The sequence below is a fragment of the Mytilus californianus genome, unplaced genomic scaffold (assembly GCF_021869535.1).
Source record: "Mytilus californianus isolate M0D057914Y unplaced genomic scaffold, xbMytCali1.0.p SCAF_9, whole genome shotgun sequence".
NCBI classification, from domain to species: Eukaryota; Metazoa; Mollusca; class Bivalvia; order Mytilida; family Mytilidae; genus Mytilus; species Mytilus californianus.
The window spans coordinates 10,292,877-10,313,352 of NW_026262745.1; the positions used below are offsets into that span (position 1 = coordinate 10,292,877).

The window sequence follows — 20,476 nt, forward strand, 5'->3', positions numbered from 1 at the left end:
TGAAAAATGTTATTCCCAATTATTAATTGTATGTTAATCCCAAAAGTCTCAAAACGTATATAGGCAATCATAAATTGATTTCAGCTTCCCAATTGTGAACTTTCCATTTCTATGTAGCAACATTCCAGCAGTGCCTGCATACGGGGTATATATATCTCCCAATTGATACGATATTCCCGGGCTTGTATTTCCTATCATGATTTCCTTGATAGAGGGTTTGCTGCTCACTAGGAAGCTATTAAACCAAGAGTTCCAAATGGTGAAGTTGAAATCATCCGTTCGTAAATTTTACGGACGCCATCACAATTGGTTGACCGTTATGGAATATCCATTTCACAGATGATAGCGGATATGTTCCGAATGTCGTAACTACATTCCCGTTCATGAGCAACACGACGGGTGCCACATGTGGAGCAGGATCTCCTTACTCTTTCGGAGCATCTGAGATCACCCCCAATTTTTGGTGGGGTTCGTGTTGCTTAGTCTTTAGTTTTCTATGTTGGGTTTTGTGTACTTTTGTTTGTCTGTTTGTCTTTTTCTTTTTTAGCCATGGCGTTGTCAGTTTATTTTCGATTTATGAGTTTGAATGTCCCTCTGGTATCTTTCGCCCCTCTTGTATACCCCCGCTTTAAAAAAGTGGGGGTATACTGTTTTACCTCTGTCTGTCCGTCCGTCAGTCCGTCCATCCGTCCCATGAATATTTTTTGTCGCATCTTTCTCAGGAACTACATCATAAGGATTTCTGAAATTTGGTTTCAGGGTTTATATAAGTCAGCTATACCGTGTGATACGTTTTCAGAATCATCACTTAACAACTTCCTGTTAACGGAATACTTACATATTTTTACACTATTAAGATTATCCATATTTGGGCGGGGGTATCATCATTGAGCAGTAGCTCGCAGTTTCACTTGTTTGATACTGTTGGTAAAAGTCTCTGATGACATTAATCGGCAGTGTCACCATAAATTTGTAGATTTACATAAATCTAGTAGTGTCTTTAGGAATGTATGTTTATTTAAATTTAAACTGGATTATATAGGCTGTCAGTTTAATAAAAAGGTAAACAGTAAAATGATCTCTATATAAAGAGGTATATTTTAACAGTCTTTATTAAATTTATTTAAAGATAGGTGACAGAGGAACAAATCTAAGTGGAGGACAAAAGCAGCGTGTCAGCTTGGCTAGAGCAGTTTATAGTGACAGTGATATATATCTCCTTGACGACCCTTTATCAGCTGTTGACGTCCATGTTGGAAGGCATCTTTTCCATACTTGTATCAAAAAGAAGCTTGCTGGGAAAACAGTCATCCTAGCAACTCACCAACTACAGGTACACATAGAAAAGTGTTCAAATATTTTTATCACTTATTATTTTATAAGCTATGAAAATACAACATTTGACGACATCATGACAACACAGTATAACATGTATAAAGAGAAGATAAAAAAGAAATTAAATAAAATAAAGCATAACGATGTATATTTGAAAATATGAGAATCCAAAACAAATAAATACAAAATAAAACACTCACAATATTTTGAAGAATGGTATGATAATTTTGTTTTATCTTTTTAAATAACCGCTCCCCCGTTTACAGTGTTTACTGGTATGATTAAAATAAATGAATGCTTTTCGCTGCCTGTAAATAACTTTTCTGTTAATTAGGTCTTTCCATTTTTCCGTGGAAAGACCTTTTGCTTTTGTTCTGATTATTTTTTTTTTCTTCTGCCTAATTTTTTTCTTGTGCTGTATTTTTCTTTCAAAAGATGTCGCTTAGTTTTTTATGTATATGATATCATACAGTCTATACGCTTTTGAAACTGACACTGTTTAACCGAACACTTTTCTTTGTAAGAGTTATCTCCCCGAAAACTGTTTTTCTTGTTATGACTACTCCTTCGCAACCGTAAAAGAAAACGACAAATCTATTTTTCCAAATTGATCATTATATCCTCAGAATGTTACGTTTTATTTTGATCGCAGCTATAAAATGAGAGTTATTTCCCCTCTTGTATTTAAAATAAGTGAAATATAATTGTAACTGGTAAACCATAAGTGATAGAGACCTAGGGTCTTTTGATTTGTGGTCCTTGGTCCAAAAAAAAAAGAAAATTAGGTCAAAGTCAAAGGTGAAGGTCATGTTCTTATCTTTTACATTAAGTTCATGTCGGTTCTTCCCAGAAAGAGTTATAGATATCGACAAAACAATTTAACCAAAAGTTTGTTACAACATGTCGTTACTGGAAATTTTTTTGTCAAAATGGTACACGTCATTTTATTGGAGGATCAATGCCCCTGAAATGGGCAAATCAGCAAATTACTAATTAAAACTGCAAACTTTGCAGCTATCATGTTGTAAATGTATCTTATCTCAATTATCAACTAAAGTCTACCACTACACTCCCCCCTTTTTTCAACTGATTTTTATTTTTTAGGTATCCCATTTCTATGAAAAGAAAATCGCCTTCAGTCCCGTACATTCTACTGTAAAAATACTAATCCTTCTTATGTACAAACTTCTGAAATAGAAATCCATCCCTGCAAAAATCTACTCCAATTCGTGTATTTTCTGAAATTAATCGATAAACCTTTTGTTTAATTACTATAACAACAGCATTATTTTTGTGTGTTTGCAATGAATGAAGACTCGTGATCAGCGATTAGACAATAGTTTACCTGTGAAATGAATCAAGAAAACATAATCCCGTTAGCACTATAAATACACCTGCGGTCCGCTTGACGACCTGACCTGGATTGAGAAATTAAAGTCAATGACATAGAAATCGATTCCAAGTTCGTAAATGTTAGCGAAATTCTACAATCATTCTAAACATGCTTTTTTTAAAAAACACAAATCTGTGCTCCCGTAAACTGGTGTACGAAAAAAGCATGCATGATCAGACATCAATTACCTGTAAAAAATAAAATCAATAGTTATCGTGTTATTCTTATCAATACACATGTAGTCTGTGCAACGGTCTCCCCTGAAAAGGTATTAATATTCTAAAACTAGACATATATATTCGAGCGTCACGTGATTTCACAAACACCACCGCGTGCGCGGACCTAAATTTAGAATAAACATTCCATATCCAAATATAGCAAGTGAGACTTCCAAGACAAAATGTTACTCAGTTTTCCTACAAGTTCAAACAAAATGCACACACAACAAATAGATAAAACATGAAGTCCGATTTTCCGTAGAAAATAGAGAAAATTCAAATAAGGAAGATGTAAGGAATTTTTTTTTATTGAATCGTCCGTTTAGCTGTGCGGGATAGAAACTTACGCAGCCACGTTCGGTTAGAATACGGACGTTAAGTCCGATGCCTCTTATAGAGAGAGTGCCATGCAAACTTTCAATCAATCAATCAATCAATATATCAATCAATCAATCAATCCACCAATCAATAAATCAATCAATCAACCAACCAACCAACCAATCAATCAATCTTGCATGCATGTTTCGGTCCCATGTGTTTAATACGGGATCCAAGATCTCATTTGTTTCTTTTTCGCTTGTTCCTAGAGACCCTATCCCATGTGTTTAATTATTCAATCAGTCAACCAACCAATCAATCAATCAATAAATAAATCAATCAATCAATCAATCAATCAATCAATCAATCATGTTTCGGAGGCGAAAGACCGTTAACATTTGTTTTTGAAACAATTGATTTATATTTGACTATGGAATTGTACTTACATTGTAAATGCAAAGTTGCAATTTCTTCAAACCAGCTCAATTTTATTTTGATTGTTCTGTTCAAGCTTTTTACTTTTAGTTTTTATGCTCTCAAGCATATTATGCTTATGGTTCCCAACCTTTGCGTTTGAGTAAACTTGGTCAAGTTTATTTAAGAAAAGAGAGCACACGAAAGGAGGTATCTTACGCTTTTTAAACAACTTCCAGCATAAAGAAGTACACATGTGTCTCTTAAAGATATAACATGTTTTCGCCTTCCATCATTTGCTTTTCAAACTGTTGTAAGCCCGATAAGCCTTGTCATGTAAAAGAAAAAAGGTTTACAATCAAAACATTTCTTTTAGTATCTAAAACATTGTGATGAAATAGTAGCATTCGAAGATGGTGGCATTGTGGAAAGGGGATATCATGATGAATTGCTGTTACAAAATGGATACTACAAAGAGATGATGGATAAATTTCACTACCATACAAATACTTCGATGGAAAAGCAATGTATGTATAAATTGATCACGCACATAGGAAACCTTTTTAAAGTACTCATTTAACTGTTTTTATACATGGACAATACGTAATTTCAATTAAGAAAGAGAGGCGACAGATACCAAAGGGATATTCAAACTCATTAGTCAAAAACAAATAAACAATTGCATGGTAAAAAACGAAAATCTACGAAAAGACAAACTACAATACACATAACACAACATAGAAAACTAAAAACTGAGCAATACGAACCCCACAAAAAAAACCGGGGTTGATTTCAAGTGCTCTGGAAGGGTAAGCAGATCCTGCTCCACATGTGGCACCCATCGTGTTGCTCATGTAAGAACTTTCGTTTTAATTGTTACAGTTGTTGTTCTAAAACGTAAGAAAACAGTCAGAAACTTACTTTTGTATAAATTTACGAAATATTTCTGTCATCTGATCATGCGAAAGCTTTTTTAGAATTAGAATAGCGTCAACCTACTGGTCATATTGTGGAGTAAAGTTGAACTTTTGTAAAAGTAATACGCTTTTATCAATCCTTTCTTATACTGAGTATTGCTGATATATCTTCTTAAGATTAGATGAGTTTCTGAAAGAGAAATTTTCATATTATAGATGTTGTATGATATTAATATAAAAAGAGTGTAGGAAATAATTATGATGATTGCATAATTACATTCGCAACACTATAGTTAGTGGTTAATTCTGTTTGCTGAAAATTGGTACATAAAACGTAAACATATTGTCGCTAAAATAACATGCATAATGCTTAAGAATATTAATTTTGATGTTTTATTTTTGGGGACAGTACCTTCGGAGTAGCAGAAAAAAAGAAACAAAAGGGGAAGGGGAAACGATTTTAAATCTCATATCTTAAACACTTTAAGCTAAATGGCTCAAATAATAGCGGGCATTACATTTCTACCATTTTGAAAGTTTAACGTCATATTGATGCAACGAGTAATTACTTTAACGTAGATATTTGAGTCACGTCATACATTCTTGGTCGAAAATTTTATGCCAATGTCTGCAATTCTAAAACACTTTTAATTATTTTTTTTAAAGTTTAACGATTGAAAATATTGATAATTATGTCACCTAGGTCTTATCTGTAGATTATGGAGTGCAAAATTTTGGCAGAAGACTCAGTAGTGTCTTAATTTTGCACCAAGATGTTTAGATCATTAATAAAGTTTTATTTTCATTTACTCCGTACATTAATATACATATGCATATACCATACATAATATCCATGAAAGTTTCTGAAAGTTGATACACATAATACGTTATCTGTATTAAATTTTAAGTACCAATACCATCAAAGTCTAAAAAAGAGGATACCAGTAATTCTAAAATAGCTAAAAATGGTGTCCAGTCGGAAAAGAAAGATCTTCCGAAAAATAGCTCCGCTAACAGTGTGACAACAAACAGCTCTGCAAACAATGTAACGCAGCATAAAGAAAAAGGTAAGTCGTTGGCCTAAATAATGAACAAAACTATCGACATAGTTTGATTATTTTGGTAGCTGTTATTAGTTAAGTTGATCATTATTGTGCAGGTGCTTCCGGGGATGCACATTGTATACCAAATGACTTTTACATAATAGTCTAAAATTTCTGTGACCTGGTTTCACTGTTCGTAATACCTTATTTGTATTCAAACTTTAAAAATAGCAATCAATGTAAGATTGTCATACCACCAACAGACTGAATGTATTACTCAAAAATTGAGTGCCTCTTTTTATATTTGTTTTGAGTGTAAAAGACTCACTTATGTATGTAAAAGCGCTTCATATTGAAAATGTGCGCACGATCCACGCTTTTACATCCCCATAAAATTATGAAAAGTACCATTCAAATCTTAAAGTAACATTTTACGGTACAATCATGAAATTAAGAGTTAAATCAAGCTTTTGTTTGTTTTTCAATGCATTATTTAAACATTGTCACGGATAGCACGTGCAGTCATAGCTGTTGTATTTTATACGGATATAAAATATGACATAAGAGACCCTAACGATTGTTGTCAGCGTATCAGAGTTATTGATTCTAATCAAACATACATGCACTAGTACTGTAATTAAATTTACTAGAACTTATTTCACTCGTTTCACTTTAAATCTCATTTTAATATTTGAAATGTACGACTATAGCACTACCAAACAATGATGTTGTTGCTTGTTTCATGTATGTCGACCTCTTGATTCCTCTGAATGTCCGTCTTTATTTAATTTAATTGTTGTGGTTTGTAAAGTCCGATGGATATTCTTGATCTTATATTCCATATTCAAGTATTTTTCCTTCAGTAATCTTCTGCATATCCCATTAACGTATGTGTCTATCGATATATTCATATACCAGTCAAAACAATTAATTGGTATAATAAACATTTAGACGTCACATTAACTTTGAGTATTGCAGTTACCATCAATCCACCAATTCCAATCACTCATTAATCCAGTAAATTTTATAATGTTTTCAGGTAAATTAACAGAACGTGAAGAAATGGTGGTTGGTAAAGTAAGATTTGGTACATACAAATCCTACATCAATGCTGCAGGTGGTTTTATGGTCTGCTTCTTGGTGATGCTGTCGTATACTCTTACCATGGGTTCTGTTGTATTCAGTGATTGGTGGCTTGGAATTTGGATTAACACATTAAATACAGTATTTTCAATGTTCCTCTATAATTATTATTTAAACAAAAGTAGAACCTTATAAAATATTTTATATTCTGTATTGCATTATTTCTGATTAACAAAACTACTCTAGCTGTATTGTGCTTTCATATTACAGTCTCAATTATTAATTTTTAAATTGAACATCTGACTTAGAGACGAATATCAAAGTTTAACGTAAAAACCTGTACGTTGAATAGAGAGAGAGAGAAAAGAACAAAACCAAACCCAAACAACTCAATAACACTCACTAGTAATAACATAAACGGTACCAATTTTTCTGCACCAGATGCGCATTTCGACAATCAATGTCTCTTCAGTGATGCTCGAGGCCAAAATATTTGAAAATCCAAAGCTAATTAAAAATATAAAGAGCTAGTAAATGACACCTGAAAAGTCTGAACAGTAAATTATTAAGTCTTATTCCGTATTTCAGTCAATTTTCATACCTATCCACTGAGGCAAATTCAGAACTGCTCAGTCAATTTGCTTGCAGTCAATTCAGTACTTTTCAGTAGCTCATCAGAAAATTCAGTACGTTATTGATGTTTACTAATACTGAACAGTCTGAACATAGCCTAAACAGATCTGCAAGTGAATTGTCTGAGCTGTACAGAATTTAATACATGTAAAAGTCTGGAAATGACGTAATGAAATATTATGTAGTCTTTTCAGATCTGTTCAGATCAAAATGACCATTTCGGAAAAAATTAGCTCACTATTGACTCATCTGAAAACATAAAAAAGAGTTTCATATAATAAGACAGTAGTTTACGGATTTTCAAATTGAATGAATCGACGGAAGAGATACAAATCAAAACAAATAAAACACAAAAGGAATCGCATGAAGTTCACAAGAGAACGTCTTCTGCTTCAATCCATTATCTGTCTAAATGTCATAATGTCAATGAAAGCGTTAAGTTGTTTCTATGATTACGATGTATATATCTTTATATTGTAGGCAAAGCCAAATAATGAAACAAATAGCTATAGTTTAGCTGATTCAACGCCATCAAACTTGAGCGCTGCTAATCTTTATTATACGACGGCTTCTAGCAACAACACAATGCATCCAATGCCATCTCTAGAGAACAGTTCTGGCTTCGACTTTTATTTATTGGTATATGTTTCATCATTAGGAGGAATAATACTTCTCACGATACTCAGAGGATTCGCAGGAGCAACGGTCAGTTTACATTAAACATGTTAAAATGAATATGATATGATTATACATGAACACTAATATTTTGATATTTAGTATTTCTAACCTGCCACACTTCCATGTACTTGTCTAGTCAGAACCTCGTCCTTTTAAAATTGTTTCTGTCATATCTTAATGAATATGTTTTGTGAATTTATTGTTGATGGCAAATCTTTAATTTGAAAGTCTCTGTCAACTATAAGACTATAATACACAGCTTGACATATTATATAGACACATGTCTACTGTTGAATGCTGTTTGTTTACCTGTAGATGACTTGTTTTGTTTAGTGACGTTAAATTGCTGTCGCATTGAGGTATGCCCAACATCAACTTTTACTCGTATAAATTAACATCATATCATGTATTATAAAAAAATCATAACAAAAGCTTTATGAGCAACACTGTATCTTGGCAATTATTGAAAAATCATGAATCATGCGCGTGACATCTCCTAGTGTGGACAAGTTTAGACATTACTGGCGCTGACGAAAAGGTTTAGGCATACTTCGTACTGCAATCGTAATCTATTATACTATTAAAGTGTTTCCTTTATTCTTTTTTGTAAGAATAAAGTTGTATCTTTGAAAATTGTTGGCAATCTCTCTATATAACATGCATATTAAATAGCACCTAAGTTATGTTTTTTAGAAGCAATGTGTCGTATTAAAAATATTTATATATTGTATTTATCATATTGATTTTAATCACAACAGAAAAAGTATGCACTTGTTTGTTTTATATTTTGTACGCAGACTACAATCCGTGCATCAGTTCGGCTACATAATATTGTACTGAAGAAGGTAATGAAGGCTCCAATGAAATTCTTTGATTCCAATCCTTCTGGACGTATACTCAACAGATTTTCAAAGGACATGGACGAAGGTATTGATAAAGCCATTTTTTTCTAAACTGCATATAAGTGTATACGAATAGTTCCAATGAAAATGACTATGAACCATGCATCAAAACATTATAATAAATACATTACAATTGTTTTGTAATTAATTTTGTTTCATAAAAAAGAAACTGGTAAACCTACTATAAATTATGAACCCTTTGAATTAATGAGAATTATAATTACTAAAAAATCTAATGTTATTTTTCGTTCTATTTACATCAAATATAGTAAAGCTAAAGTATATAGGATCAGATGTAAAATGTCCGTTTTACCACAATTTGGAAAATTACATTATCATATTAAAGATATGTTAAATATTTAAGTGGATAAATATAATAATTTACAGAAGGAAGTGGTAACAATTTTTTTTAAGCTATTGATAATAAATCCAATTATTTCCAGTGCCAAATATGTCGTGCATATTCAGAAAGACAAAAAAAAAACGGTTTTACAAATTGGATCGATCGACGGGATAAGGACGGGAAATTAAGCTAGACTACCACTGATTAATAAGATATAGAGTCAATCCTTTTGGCAATGCAACAGGCGTTCTGAGGACACCCTAAAAGAGTTGTCGGTGGGATATTTCCACACACAGGGATTGTGGCACTCTCAATTTTCGGGACGTCCGATTTAGCGTCCAAATTCCGACCGGACGTTGCGACGTATCGATGCATCTCACACAGTGTAAAAAGACATCCTGTATTACACAGCCGGCCAGAAAACTATATTTCTATATATTCATGTGTTTTGGAATGATACAAATTAATCAGTTACCGTTTTTTGTGAGTGATATTTGAATGTTATGTTTTATCTGCATTTATCAACATTTACTAAACCAACATATGTATTGTTTTATGTTACAGCTGATGTCTTTCTACCACAGCTCATCGACTCATTAATGCAGTTATTAAACACAATTGCATTATCACTGTTGACCACCGCTATAGTGTTACCCTGGATTCTTATTGCGATGGTTCCAGTTGCAATACTGTTTGCCATTTTAAAGAATATCTCCAATACATCAGTTAGGCAGTTAAAGAGGGTTGAAAACGTAACGAGATCACCATTGTTGGCACACGTAAACACAACTGCTCAAGGATTATTTACAATAGTTCCATTTAATCAACAGAAACAATTTATAGAAAAGTATATATTTATATTAAACGAATTTGGTCATACGTTTGTTGCATCGTGTAAATCAACCCATATCATTTCCTTTACTATTTCTTTTTAAAGGTATTGAATTTCAGTTGAATTCTTTGATACATGACCATCGTACATGAAAAGATTATGAATTGGTTCTTCAATTATAAATTCTGATGTATCAATTAAAACATTTGCGTATATAACATACATTGTACGTGCAAATGAGAGGTCGTATATCTTAATATTGTAAATGGAAATCAATTGCATGTTAAAATAATAACAGCTTAAACAATAGTTTCATAGGATAAATCAAAATACTGATAATATATGAGAGGAGATGAGAATAGACTTCAATTTTGCCATGTTTTGTTTATAATTAAGTTTTTTATGAAGATGATAGGATATATACAGATAAATGATCAACTTTGACGAATCATTCATGATATTAACATTTTATAACTAGTATATCATTTTGTGTTGAAGTTCAACAAAGCTGATAGATGTGACCAGCACAGCGACATTTTTGTTTGAGAGTAGCACGAGATGGGTTGGAGTGAGACTGGATTTGTCGTCGTCAATGATTACAGTCGCTACTGCCTTAGCATTAGTTTTAACTAAAGGTTCAGTTGCTCCTGCTCTTGCAGGTCTATCTCTGACAATGTGCATTAAGGTAAAATGCGAACTATTTGATTAAAATCATTTTAGTAATCGAGGCTTTCCTGGTCACCTACTAGTGTGTTCTCAGTTCAGTTCAGTACAGTTCAGTTTTATTAGATATTTATGTTGATGATAATGTCTTCTACATAACATTTAGAAAGTAGTTGTTTCGATAAAGCTCATTGGACACTTTTTGCAAATGTGTTGCTGGTAATATTAGTAATAAATTCTTAAAACATGCTAAATAAATGGGATCCAATGTAGAGATGTCAACAAAGAAATCAGCCTGCTCATTGTTATGATCAATCAATTTGATTATAGTTTCTGTTAATTTAATTTTCAGGTCGTTGGTATAATGCAGTATATGGTTCGAGTTATGAATGAAGTTGAAGCACGGTTTACGTCCATTGAACGGTTGCATCATTATGAAAAGGTAAACGGTCTACTTTCTACGCAGTTCCATGGTTACGACCCTTAAAGTGGGACTTTTTTGTCGTCACGACAATTTATTTTTATGAGCCGATTAACACTTTTTTAACAAAGATGTATAATTTAAGAAACAAAAGCGACTTTTTAGAAAGGTCAATAATCTTAAATAAAATCATTTTGGAAACCTTTTAACATAGGTTTAGCTAGCTATAAAACTAGGTTTAAACTACCATTTGATTCGGAAAATGTCTGTACCAAATCAGGAAAAAGACAGTTGTTTTCCATTCGTTCCATTAGCTGATCAGGTCAAACATTTGAATTTGTCAGTTTCTATGCATGGACTTCTTCTTTTTTAATTTACCTTGTAGTTTGGTATTTTTGCTATCCTTTTAGTGGGCTTCATATGAAATAGAGGATGAAGATACCAAAGGGACATTCAATCACATAAGTCGATAATCAACGTACATTGCCATAGCAAAATAGAAAAAAAAAAATGAAAAGAAAATAGTCTACAAAACAAACTCGAATCTTTTCCAAAAACCGGGGTTGACTAAGGCGCTCCTATATGGTTAGCATAAAATTACATGTGAGCAACTATTTAACTGAGTCCTTAACACGTTCGACATTGCGAATATCTTCATTTAAAAGAAGAAACGAATTACAATTTATCAGGTTAGATACATGTATTGTTGTTTGACAAATCGACAATCAGTGCTCACACCATGCAATGATATAAAGGTGCTACTAGTGTTGACTTTTTTGTCGAAGTAAGGCAATGACGAAATAGAATGTAATGCCGTAAATCGCTCAATTAATGTTTCTAATTGTTTCCTTTAACTTCAGAACCTTGAAATTGAACCTCCGACATTTAATACAACTCCAAGTGACAATTGGCCAAACGAAGGAAGAATAATATTCTCCAAAGTTGAAATGAAATACCGTGACAACATGAAGCCAGTGCTGAGAAACATATCATTTGATTTGCACCCTCAAATGAAAATTGGTATTGTGGGTAGAACTGGAGCAGGTAACAAGTGTTAAATGACTATCATGTTTTAATGCTTTTTTGTGCCGTTGTGTCACTGTCTCGTTCACGTAGACACTACATCTCATTTTATTCAAATTATAACGATTTTGTAGATATATTTGATATGATTATATATTTTCATTGCATTAGATAAATGCAACAGGTAAAGATCTGATTATGTTATTCATTATAGGTATACTGATTAAAGTATACACATCAACACAAGCTGCAATGATTATTTATTTTAATATGATTGAGCAACATAGTGTAAATAATAAATACATCCAGTGTCACAAAAAGGTGTGAGAGACTAAAAAAAGCACGAAGAACTTAAAACATTCTATTCGTTGTTGAACAATCTCATATGAATTTACCATATAACCATTTGTATTGTTTAACCTATAGGAAAATCTTCACTTGCTGCTGCGTTATTTAGACTTGTTCAATTGTCGGAAGGTCATATATACATTGATGGCGTAGACGTTTCTCAGATAGCTTTAAAAATTTTGAGGTCAAGATTGTCAACAATTCCACAAGATCCTGTGCTTTTTGCAGGAACATTGAGGTAAAATAAATTTTAATACAGATGAGTTTATATCTGACAAAAGACTATATGGAATGTTCGAGATTCGGAATACGAGATTTAGTATTCGATTTCGGAAATCAAAATTATTTGAAATACGCCACGTAAAATTTGATTTTCTTAGGGTAGTGTTTTGAACAAAGTTTTAATATTAGTATTGTGGAGTGTATGTAAGTGTGTCTCATTAACAAAACATATGTACGTTTCGACATGTTTATTGCACAATCATACTGGTAGTTTCAAGTTAAACACATTTTTAACAGTTCATATTAACACTTTTTAAATTTTTATAATTTTCGAGCAAAATACAGATGTGTACGTGAAATAATAAATATACTTGAACATAGATTGAAAGTAATATTGTTCTTCACTTAGATACAACCTTGACCCGTTCGGAAAACATCCAGATTCAGAACTTTGGAGTTCACTAGAGAATGTGCACCTGAAGGAAAAGGTAAATCAGTAAATACGGTCCTTTGTTTGTATATATAGTGTCTGCAATATGCATATAATTGCAACGTTTAATTTTCTGTTGTGGTAGATAGATATGTTTCAATTTTCGTGACCACAATCCCGCCCCTTTTCTTCGAATGTGATCATGAGCAACCGAATTAGACTTATCACCGGATTTGTACTTTTACGAGCAACACGACGGGTGCCACATGCTTACCCTTCTAGAGGTCCTGCGACCACCCCCGGTTTTGGTGGGGATCATGTTGCTCGGTCCGTAGTTTTCTATGTACTATTATTAATCATTTTGTTGTTTTTTAGTTTTTTGCCATGGTATTGTCAGTTTGTTTTCGACATAGGAGTTTGAAAATCTCTTTGGTATATTAAGGCTATCGTTGATAACCAAATAATCAAATGCTCACTGCACTGCATATCCAAGATTTAAATGATATACATTTATACATATATTGTTGTTAATCAAATTTTTATAAAGCATTTGGAGTGGTCTAAACCAAAACTCACTTTATTTAACTCACTTTGTTAATTGAGTTTTGAAATTGCTGAACGTTAAAATAATAATAACAGTTATTATCAAATATTATTTAGTAACAATTAATAAAACGAAAAAGCAATTGCAATATGTTTTTCTTACCACGAGAAAAATAATCCTTTTCGCGGCGCAAAAATACTTGTAGGCAAAATAATTGCATGAGAATATGCACATTGTAAAAATAACTCTTGTCAAATTTGTCAATTTGGCCGCATTTCCATATCGAAGAAAGAAATAGCTATGTTCCTCCTATTTTTGTTTCTGGGTGAAAATGGCGACGGTGACATGATCCGGTTGCAATTCGGATTTACATATGAAATATTCTGCAACAAAAAGACTCCAACACCCATATTTAGATAGTTAGTATGATAATAGAATGACCTTCATTAAAAGTTTATATCCAAAATTATTAAAAATATAAGGTTATTTACCCTGTATCCCTCGGACCTCGTGAATTTCTCGTTTTAATAATTTTGGATTATATCTCTTGGTGGAAAGCTATAACATATATTGTCATACATATTAGAGTATTTGCAAAATTACTACCATGTATTTATCATAACTTATTAATTGCTTTTTTTTTGTTTATTCACATACATATGTAGCGTTTTTGAACGCTTTAGAATAAATGCTAAATACGCCTTGCTTTGTGACTAAAAATACTGTTCTCATTTGAAGAACTATTCTGATTTATAAAGTGAAAAGCTCAATTGATTGGAAGGCATTTTGAAGCATGAGTTCGTTTTTGTAGAATGACTGTATTGTATAGACCTTCTCAACCAATGTATCAACAGTTTTATTGGTTCAGTCATACAAGTCATTGCTTTTAATTTAAATCTTACAATTCTGTGTAATTGATTGTTACTTAGGTGCAGCAATTCGATCAAGACCTCGACTATCAAATAGAAGAAAATGGTGAAAATTTCTCAGTTGGAGAACGACAGCTAATATGCCTAGCAAGAGCAATATTAAGAAAGAACAAGGTATGTTCATATTTTATTAAGCAAATAAAATAGGAAATATATTTAAAAAAATATAATATTGCATAGCAAATGATACACGACTAGGAATTGCTTTGCTAAATCAAAAAAGTAAATTCACAAAAATACTGAACTCCGAGGAAAATTCAAAAAGGAAAGTCGCTAATCAAATGGCGAAATCAAAAGCTCAAACACATCAAACGAATGGATAACAACCGTCATATTCCTGACTTGATACAGGCATTTTCTTATGTAGAAAATGGTGGATTGAACCTGGTTTTATAGCTAGCTAAACCTCTCACTTGTAAGACAGTCGCATCAAATTCCATCATATTGACAACGATGCGTGAACAAAACAAACAGACACAATAGGTAAAAATGTCAAAAATAGGGGTACAGCAGTCAACAATGTGTTATCATCTTAATAACTATAAAAACAAACAAATGAAGCACAAAAAGGAATACATCAAATTTGACATCCTCATTTTGCTTTCTTAATCAAGATTTAGTGATATCAACTGTGTAGAGAAATGAACCGAAACAGTTGAAGTACTATATGACCAGAAACCAATGTTTGATTACTCGTAGAAATCAAATTATTTGGTTCCATATGATTTTGTATCTTCACCATATCATTCTACCGACCTTCACTACTGTAGATACAATGTGACCTATGTTCCCGTTTGAAATTCAAAACAATTCGTTTCGTGTACAGCAGATTTTTGTCATCAGTAATTTCAGTAATTTGCCATCGAGTACAACAGTTATTGATTTACAATTATTGTATCTGCAGTAGAGAAAGCCGTTAAGATTGTGATTACTTTAGTTTACACAATCACGCAGAGTTGATAGTAATACTGCATGTATTTTACTGAAAGAAAAATAATTTATAAAATCCTTCCCGGAAATTGTAATGTTATTTACTCAATCTGTATCTTATAATTATATTTTGTTGTTAAATTTAACTTATCTGTGTATAACATGGTTTTCAGATTTTACTTTTGGATGAAGCAACAGCTTCTATTGACACACAAACGGATTCTCTTATCCAAAAAACTATTAAAGAAGGATTTAGTGATTGTACAGTAGTGACCATAGCTCACAGACTAAATACAGTTCTACACTCTGACGTCATCATGATTATGGATAATGGAGAAGTAAGTTAATTAATATGAAAATACTTTTTTAAATTTTATAAGTTAACCTCTTTGTTATCTTGTTTTGATTGAGGTATCTTGAAACACTTTAAACACTTTTTACACAGCATCTCATCACCTCCGGTCGGTCCGTTTGAAATTTTGATGAAATCGGAATATTGTCAAAATAAAACCAATATAAAATAAGGAAATATGGTATGATTGCCAATAAAACGACTATCCAAATGAAACAGATTTACACAACTATTAGTCAACGTACGGCTGTCAAGAAAGAGCAACACTCATACCATATTATCGGCTTCAAAAGGCTCCAACATGACCAAATAGTTCAAACGAATAAAACCAAGGACCTGATTTCGACAAAACTATAAACGAAAAACAAATATTACAAACACGAACCACCGACAACAACTGAATTACTGTCTTCTTACTTTGGATAGGCACATACATGATGTGGCAGGATTAGATATGTATGTGATCGCTCAATCCTCCCTCGCAGAACTATTCAAAGCACCAAAGGCGCTATAGGCAGTTAATTAAAAAAATCAAAGGTAAACCTGGCAGAAGTTAAGATGAATATAGCGGAAGAATGGATGAAAATATTTTTCTCTAATTCTTCGTCAATTTATCCCTTTCTGCACCCATTGTATACAAAAAATTTAATCAACGTGTGGTTCGTTTGATCTCAGTTCTTCATTGGTTAAAATCCGATTATGACGTCGAATTTACTTGCTTTCCTCTGAATTTCCTATTGTGACGGCATGAAAAAAGGCGACCATGTCTGATGACGTCACATAGAAAGAACACATCTTTTTACAGATCATTCGAAAAAAACGGAATAAGTTTGCCTGAATATTGTTTGAAAATCATTAGAGAAACAGATTCCACCACCAAATCTCGTGTAATACGATATTTATCCACTCTCGACAGTTAAATTTTAAATATTTAAAACGCTCGGCGAGCCTCGCGTTTTAAATTTGAAAATGTAACTGTCATTGACTGTCTCGAGTGGATAAATATCGTATCACACTCGATGCAGTGGTAGAATCTATATATCTCAGCTATTTCTCAAGTATCAAATAATGTTTGTACCGTAATGTTTCTGCTATCCAATCCTACCACTTTCAAAAGTTATTTCCAATTTATTTTTTAAAGATTCAATGTCTGAGATTATGCACATACACTGTCCCATGTTAGGGGAGAGTTTTGTGCCAGCTAACATGTTTAACCCGCCACATTCTGTATGTACCTGTCCATAGTGAGGACCCAGTAATTTGGTGATTGTTGATTGTTGCTGTATATCATATTTATTTTTCATAATTGTTTTGTACATAAATCAGTCTGCTTTAGTTTTATTGTTTTACATTTGTCATTTCGTGGTCGTTTATATCTTACTATGCAGTATAGGTTTTGCTAATTGTTGCAGGCTGCATGGAGGAATATTCTTTTCAGAATAATAATTTCAATTATGGTGTCCAACAGTGGTGTATGGTTTAATTCCACTATGTTCTAGAGTTTGAATATGCCATATTAGCGCTTTTAGTTGGATCAGCTGGTGCCACTATGCACAATTATCAAATCATACCTGAAACTATCTGAAATGGTGTAATTTTCTTGTATACTAGTATTACAAGAAATGCTGATGTTGTTATAATGGCCTAGCAATGATGCAACATATATTTTTGAAGGCTGTACGGTTGCCTGTAATTGCTTACATCCACTTCATTTGAATTTTGGTGGATAGTTGTCTCATTGGCAATCATACCACATCTCCTTATTTTTATAATAATTACACATGTCTAATCTATAATAAGCTATTAACACAACGTAATGTTTTGCCTATTTGTTATTTTGATAATGCAAATGTTACACTTAAAATAGTAATACTTTAACATGTAAGTGATATTCAAAGTCAATGAACCATGACTGAAGGTACAAGGCTAAACAATCTCTATGGAAATGAAAGGTGCCAATGCTTGTTCAACTGCAAACCAAATACCATTGACTTTTCATAAGTCGTTCCCTTTAAACAAACCTTAACACAAATTCAATTTCTAAGTCAATGAACCATAATGAGGGGGTGGGGTTATATAATATCCATTGAAATGAAACTTTTGAATACCAATACGTTCGCATAACAAATAGCTTTGACTTAAGATTACTGGTAATTTTAAACTGACATAATCATAATAATCACAAACTCATTCATGTATACTAAGTAAAAGTTTCAAAGTCAATAGATCATGCATATGACTGAGGGGTGAGGACCAAATATCCTCTATGGAAATGAGACGTACTAATGCTTCTACACCTACATGCCAATTATCATTGACCTACCACTATTGGTTTCCCTAATACTAACCTAATCGAAAACTAATAAATGAAATTTCAAAGTAACATAAGTTTTCAAGTAAAAAGAGCATGATTGAGGGGGCGGGGCCAAATAATCTCAATGGAAATTAGAAATGAAAAAGTTTATACAACTGCACACCAAATATCATTGACCTACCACTAGTGGTTCCCCCTAAACTGACCTAATCACAAACATATACATGTAAACTATGCAAAGTGTCAAAGTCAATAGACCATGACTAAGGGAGTGGGGCCAAATATTCTCTATGGTAATGAGATGTGCCTATGCTAACACAACTACTTACAAAATGTCATTGACCTACCAGAAACCAGACCTTATCACAAAATCACAAACTAATACATTGTTGATTCCGCCAAAACAGCATGCCTATATATATATATATGTCTCACTTTTTGACTCTGTCAAGGCAAGACAAAAAATGCAACAAAATTAATACAAATATTTTGTCCATCTTTTTTTAATATTCTTCATTTCTTAGATATATCAATGCTGCGTTCACACATAATTCGAATTCGATTCACATTATTAACTGATTTGAATTAGTTTAATACGCATTCGAAACGTTTAATGTCCAAAAGTAAATTCTACTTGGAATTGCAATACACGTCAAAATCGCTTTACTGTGAATGCAGGGGTTAAAATTAACATTTGGTACTGGACAGTCCAGGACCTTTGACACTCCAAACTGAAAGGTCCACAACCTAAATTCCAGGTCCTGCTTTTACTTGAAATAGTTCATAACTCAGTAAGATACTTTAATGTGCTTTTGGTGTTAAGTTAGCTTGTTTCATTGTCAGTGTCACTGTCGTTTAACTTGTTTAATAATAAATGTAATTGTCTTGTATATTAATTTATGAATTCAAATAATCTTTTTTTTTGTATTAGGAAGGCTGAGGGAAGCTGAGGGTATCACTGTGGGTGGATGTGTTGTCTCAACAATTGATTATTTATTACTAATTATACCATTATATTAAACAGTTCAAATTCAAAACTGTTTAAGTGTATCATATCTAGTTGCACTATATATTATATTAGCTAGTTCCTCTGTGAAAATAAAGTAAGAAACTTCCAGATTTTTATAGGCCCTTCAAAATTGAGAAGAAATTACCTCATGGAATTGTAGTAATATGTTTAAACAATAAAAACATCTACATGTAATATCAATATTTATTAATGATAAGGAAAATACTGTCACATTTTATTGGTTTTTGACATGAAAATTTGTGAACTAAAAGTAATTTTGAGTTTCTGTATAAAATATTTCCTGCTTTTTCTTTCTTTTCAATATATCTTTGGTTTTCAATTCTAGAGTTTATATTTCATCATGATAGATGTATTTTGTCTCATGCCTGGAATTATTATATTTTTATTGTATTTGATCGGCAAACCCGGATTTTCCCTTATCCTCCCCCGGAATTAGATCCGGTATTATAATTGTCTTCATTTCCGGTTTATGGCATCCATTGTTTTTCGATGTTGTTTTTGTCAGTCAGATACGATTTACTCGGATTTACACATAACATGTTGGCGATTTTCGGTATAAAGCTAGCGGTTGAACAAAATGATTATTATCAGAAATCACCAAATTTAAAACGTCCTTGATTTACGTATTGTCGACGAAGTTAAAATTACCGCCAACTGAGACTTCAACTCCGTGTCATATTAGTCACAGCCGTTATACAATATTCCTGCGCTTTGTGCCATTTGGCAACTGTAAACGACTTGTAATTAGAGATTTTCGGCGATGAAATAATTCATGCAATTGTTCTTTGACATCTTGGCCAAAAGCACAGGGGATAATAAACTACATAAGGATTTCTATTGAGCACTACTTCCTATGTGCAACTTCAAAACTTTTGGGTGGTTCGACGATCATTTAAGGTTTTTCTGGTCATATTTTTTGTATTCCAGAATTAAAAGTATGAAAAAAGTGTTCAATTAGTTATAAATAACATAATAGCCAGCCAGATAATAACAATGGCACATATTTCAGCATTTATTGGGTATAACACAAATCTAGGGTGCTCGCATAAAGCAGCTTAACTGCTTAAAAACTAGTACAAAGACAATAACTACTAATAAATAATTCATGTTATCCATTCCTATAGTATCAATCAGTACACATCCAACAGATTTGGTATAAAG

At 32.5% G+C, this 20,476-nt stretch overlaps 1 protein-coding gene across 1 annotated transcript in view; it reads left to right on the forward strand.

The window, feature by feature from the left end:
* The window catches only part of LOC127715775 (ATP-binding cassette sub-family C member 5-like), a 38,442-nt gene that overhangs the window by 17,007 nt on the left and 959 nt on the right, over positions 1-20,476 (forward strand). The window contains exons 17-30 of the mRNA XM_052221921.1: positions 1,130-1,333; positions 4,055-4,205; positions 5,504-5,662; positions 6,678-6,862; positions 7,835-8,059; positions 8,830-8,959; positions 9,842-10,124; positions 10,608-10,794; positions 11,125-11,214; positions 12,054-12,237; positions 12,643-12,802; positions 13,196-13,274; positions 14,690-14,803; positions 15,793-15,957. Of these exons, the coding sequence (XP_052077881.1) occupies positions 1,130-1,333; positions 4,055-4,205; positions 5,504-5,662; positions 6,678-6,862; positions 7,835-8,059; positions 8,830-8,959; positions 9,842-10,124; positions 10,608-10,794; positions 11,125-11,214; positions 12,054-12,237; positions 12,643-12,802; positions 13,196-13,274; positions 14,690-14,803; positions 15,793-15,957 (2,316 nt within the window). The remainder of the gene's footprint in view (positions 1-1,129; positions 1,334-4,054; positions 4,206-5,503; positions 5,663-6,677; positions 6,863-7,834; positions 8,060-8,829; positions 8,960-9,841; positions 10,125-10,607; positions 10,795-11,124; positions 11,215-12,053; positions 12,238-12,642; positions 12,803-13,195; positions 13,275-14,689; positions 14,804-15,792; positions 15,958-20,476) is intronic.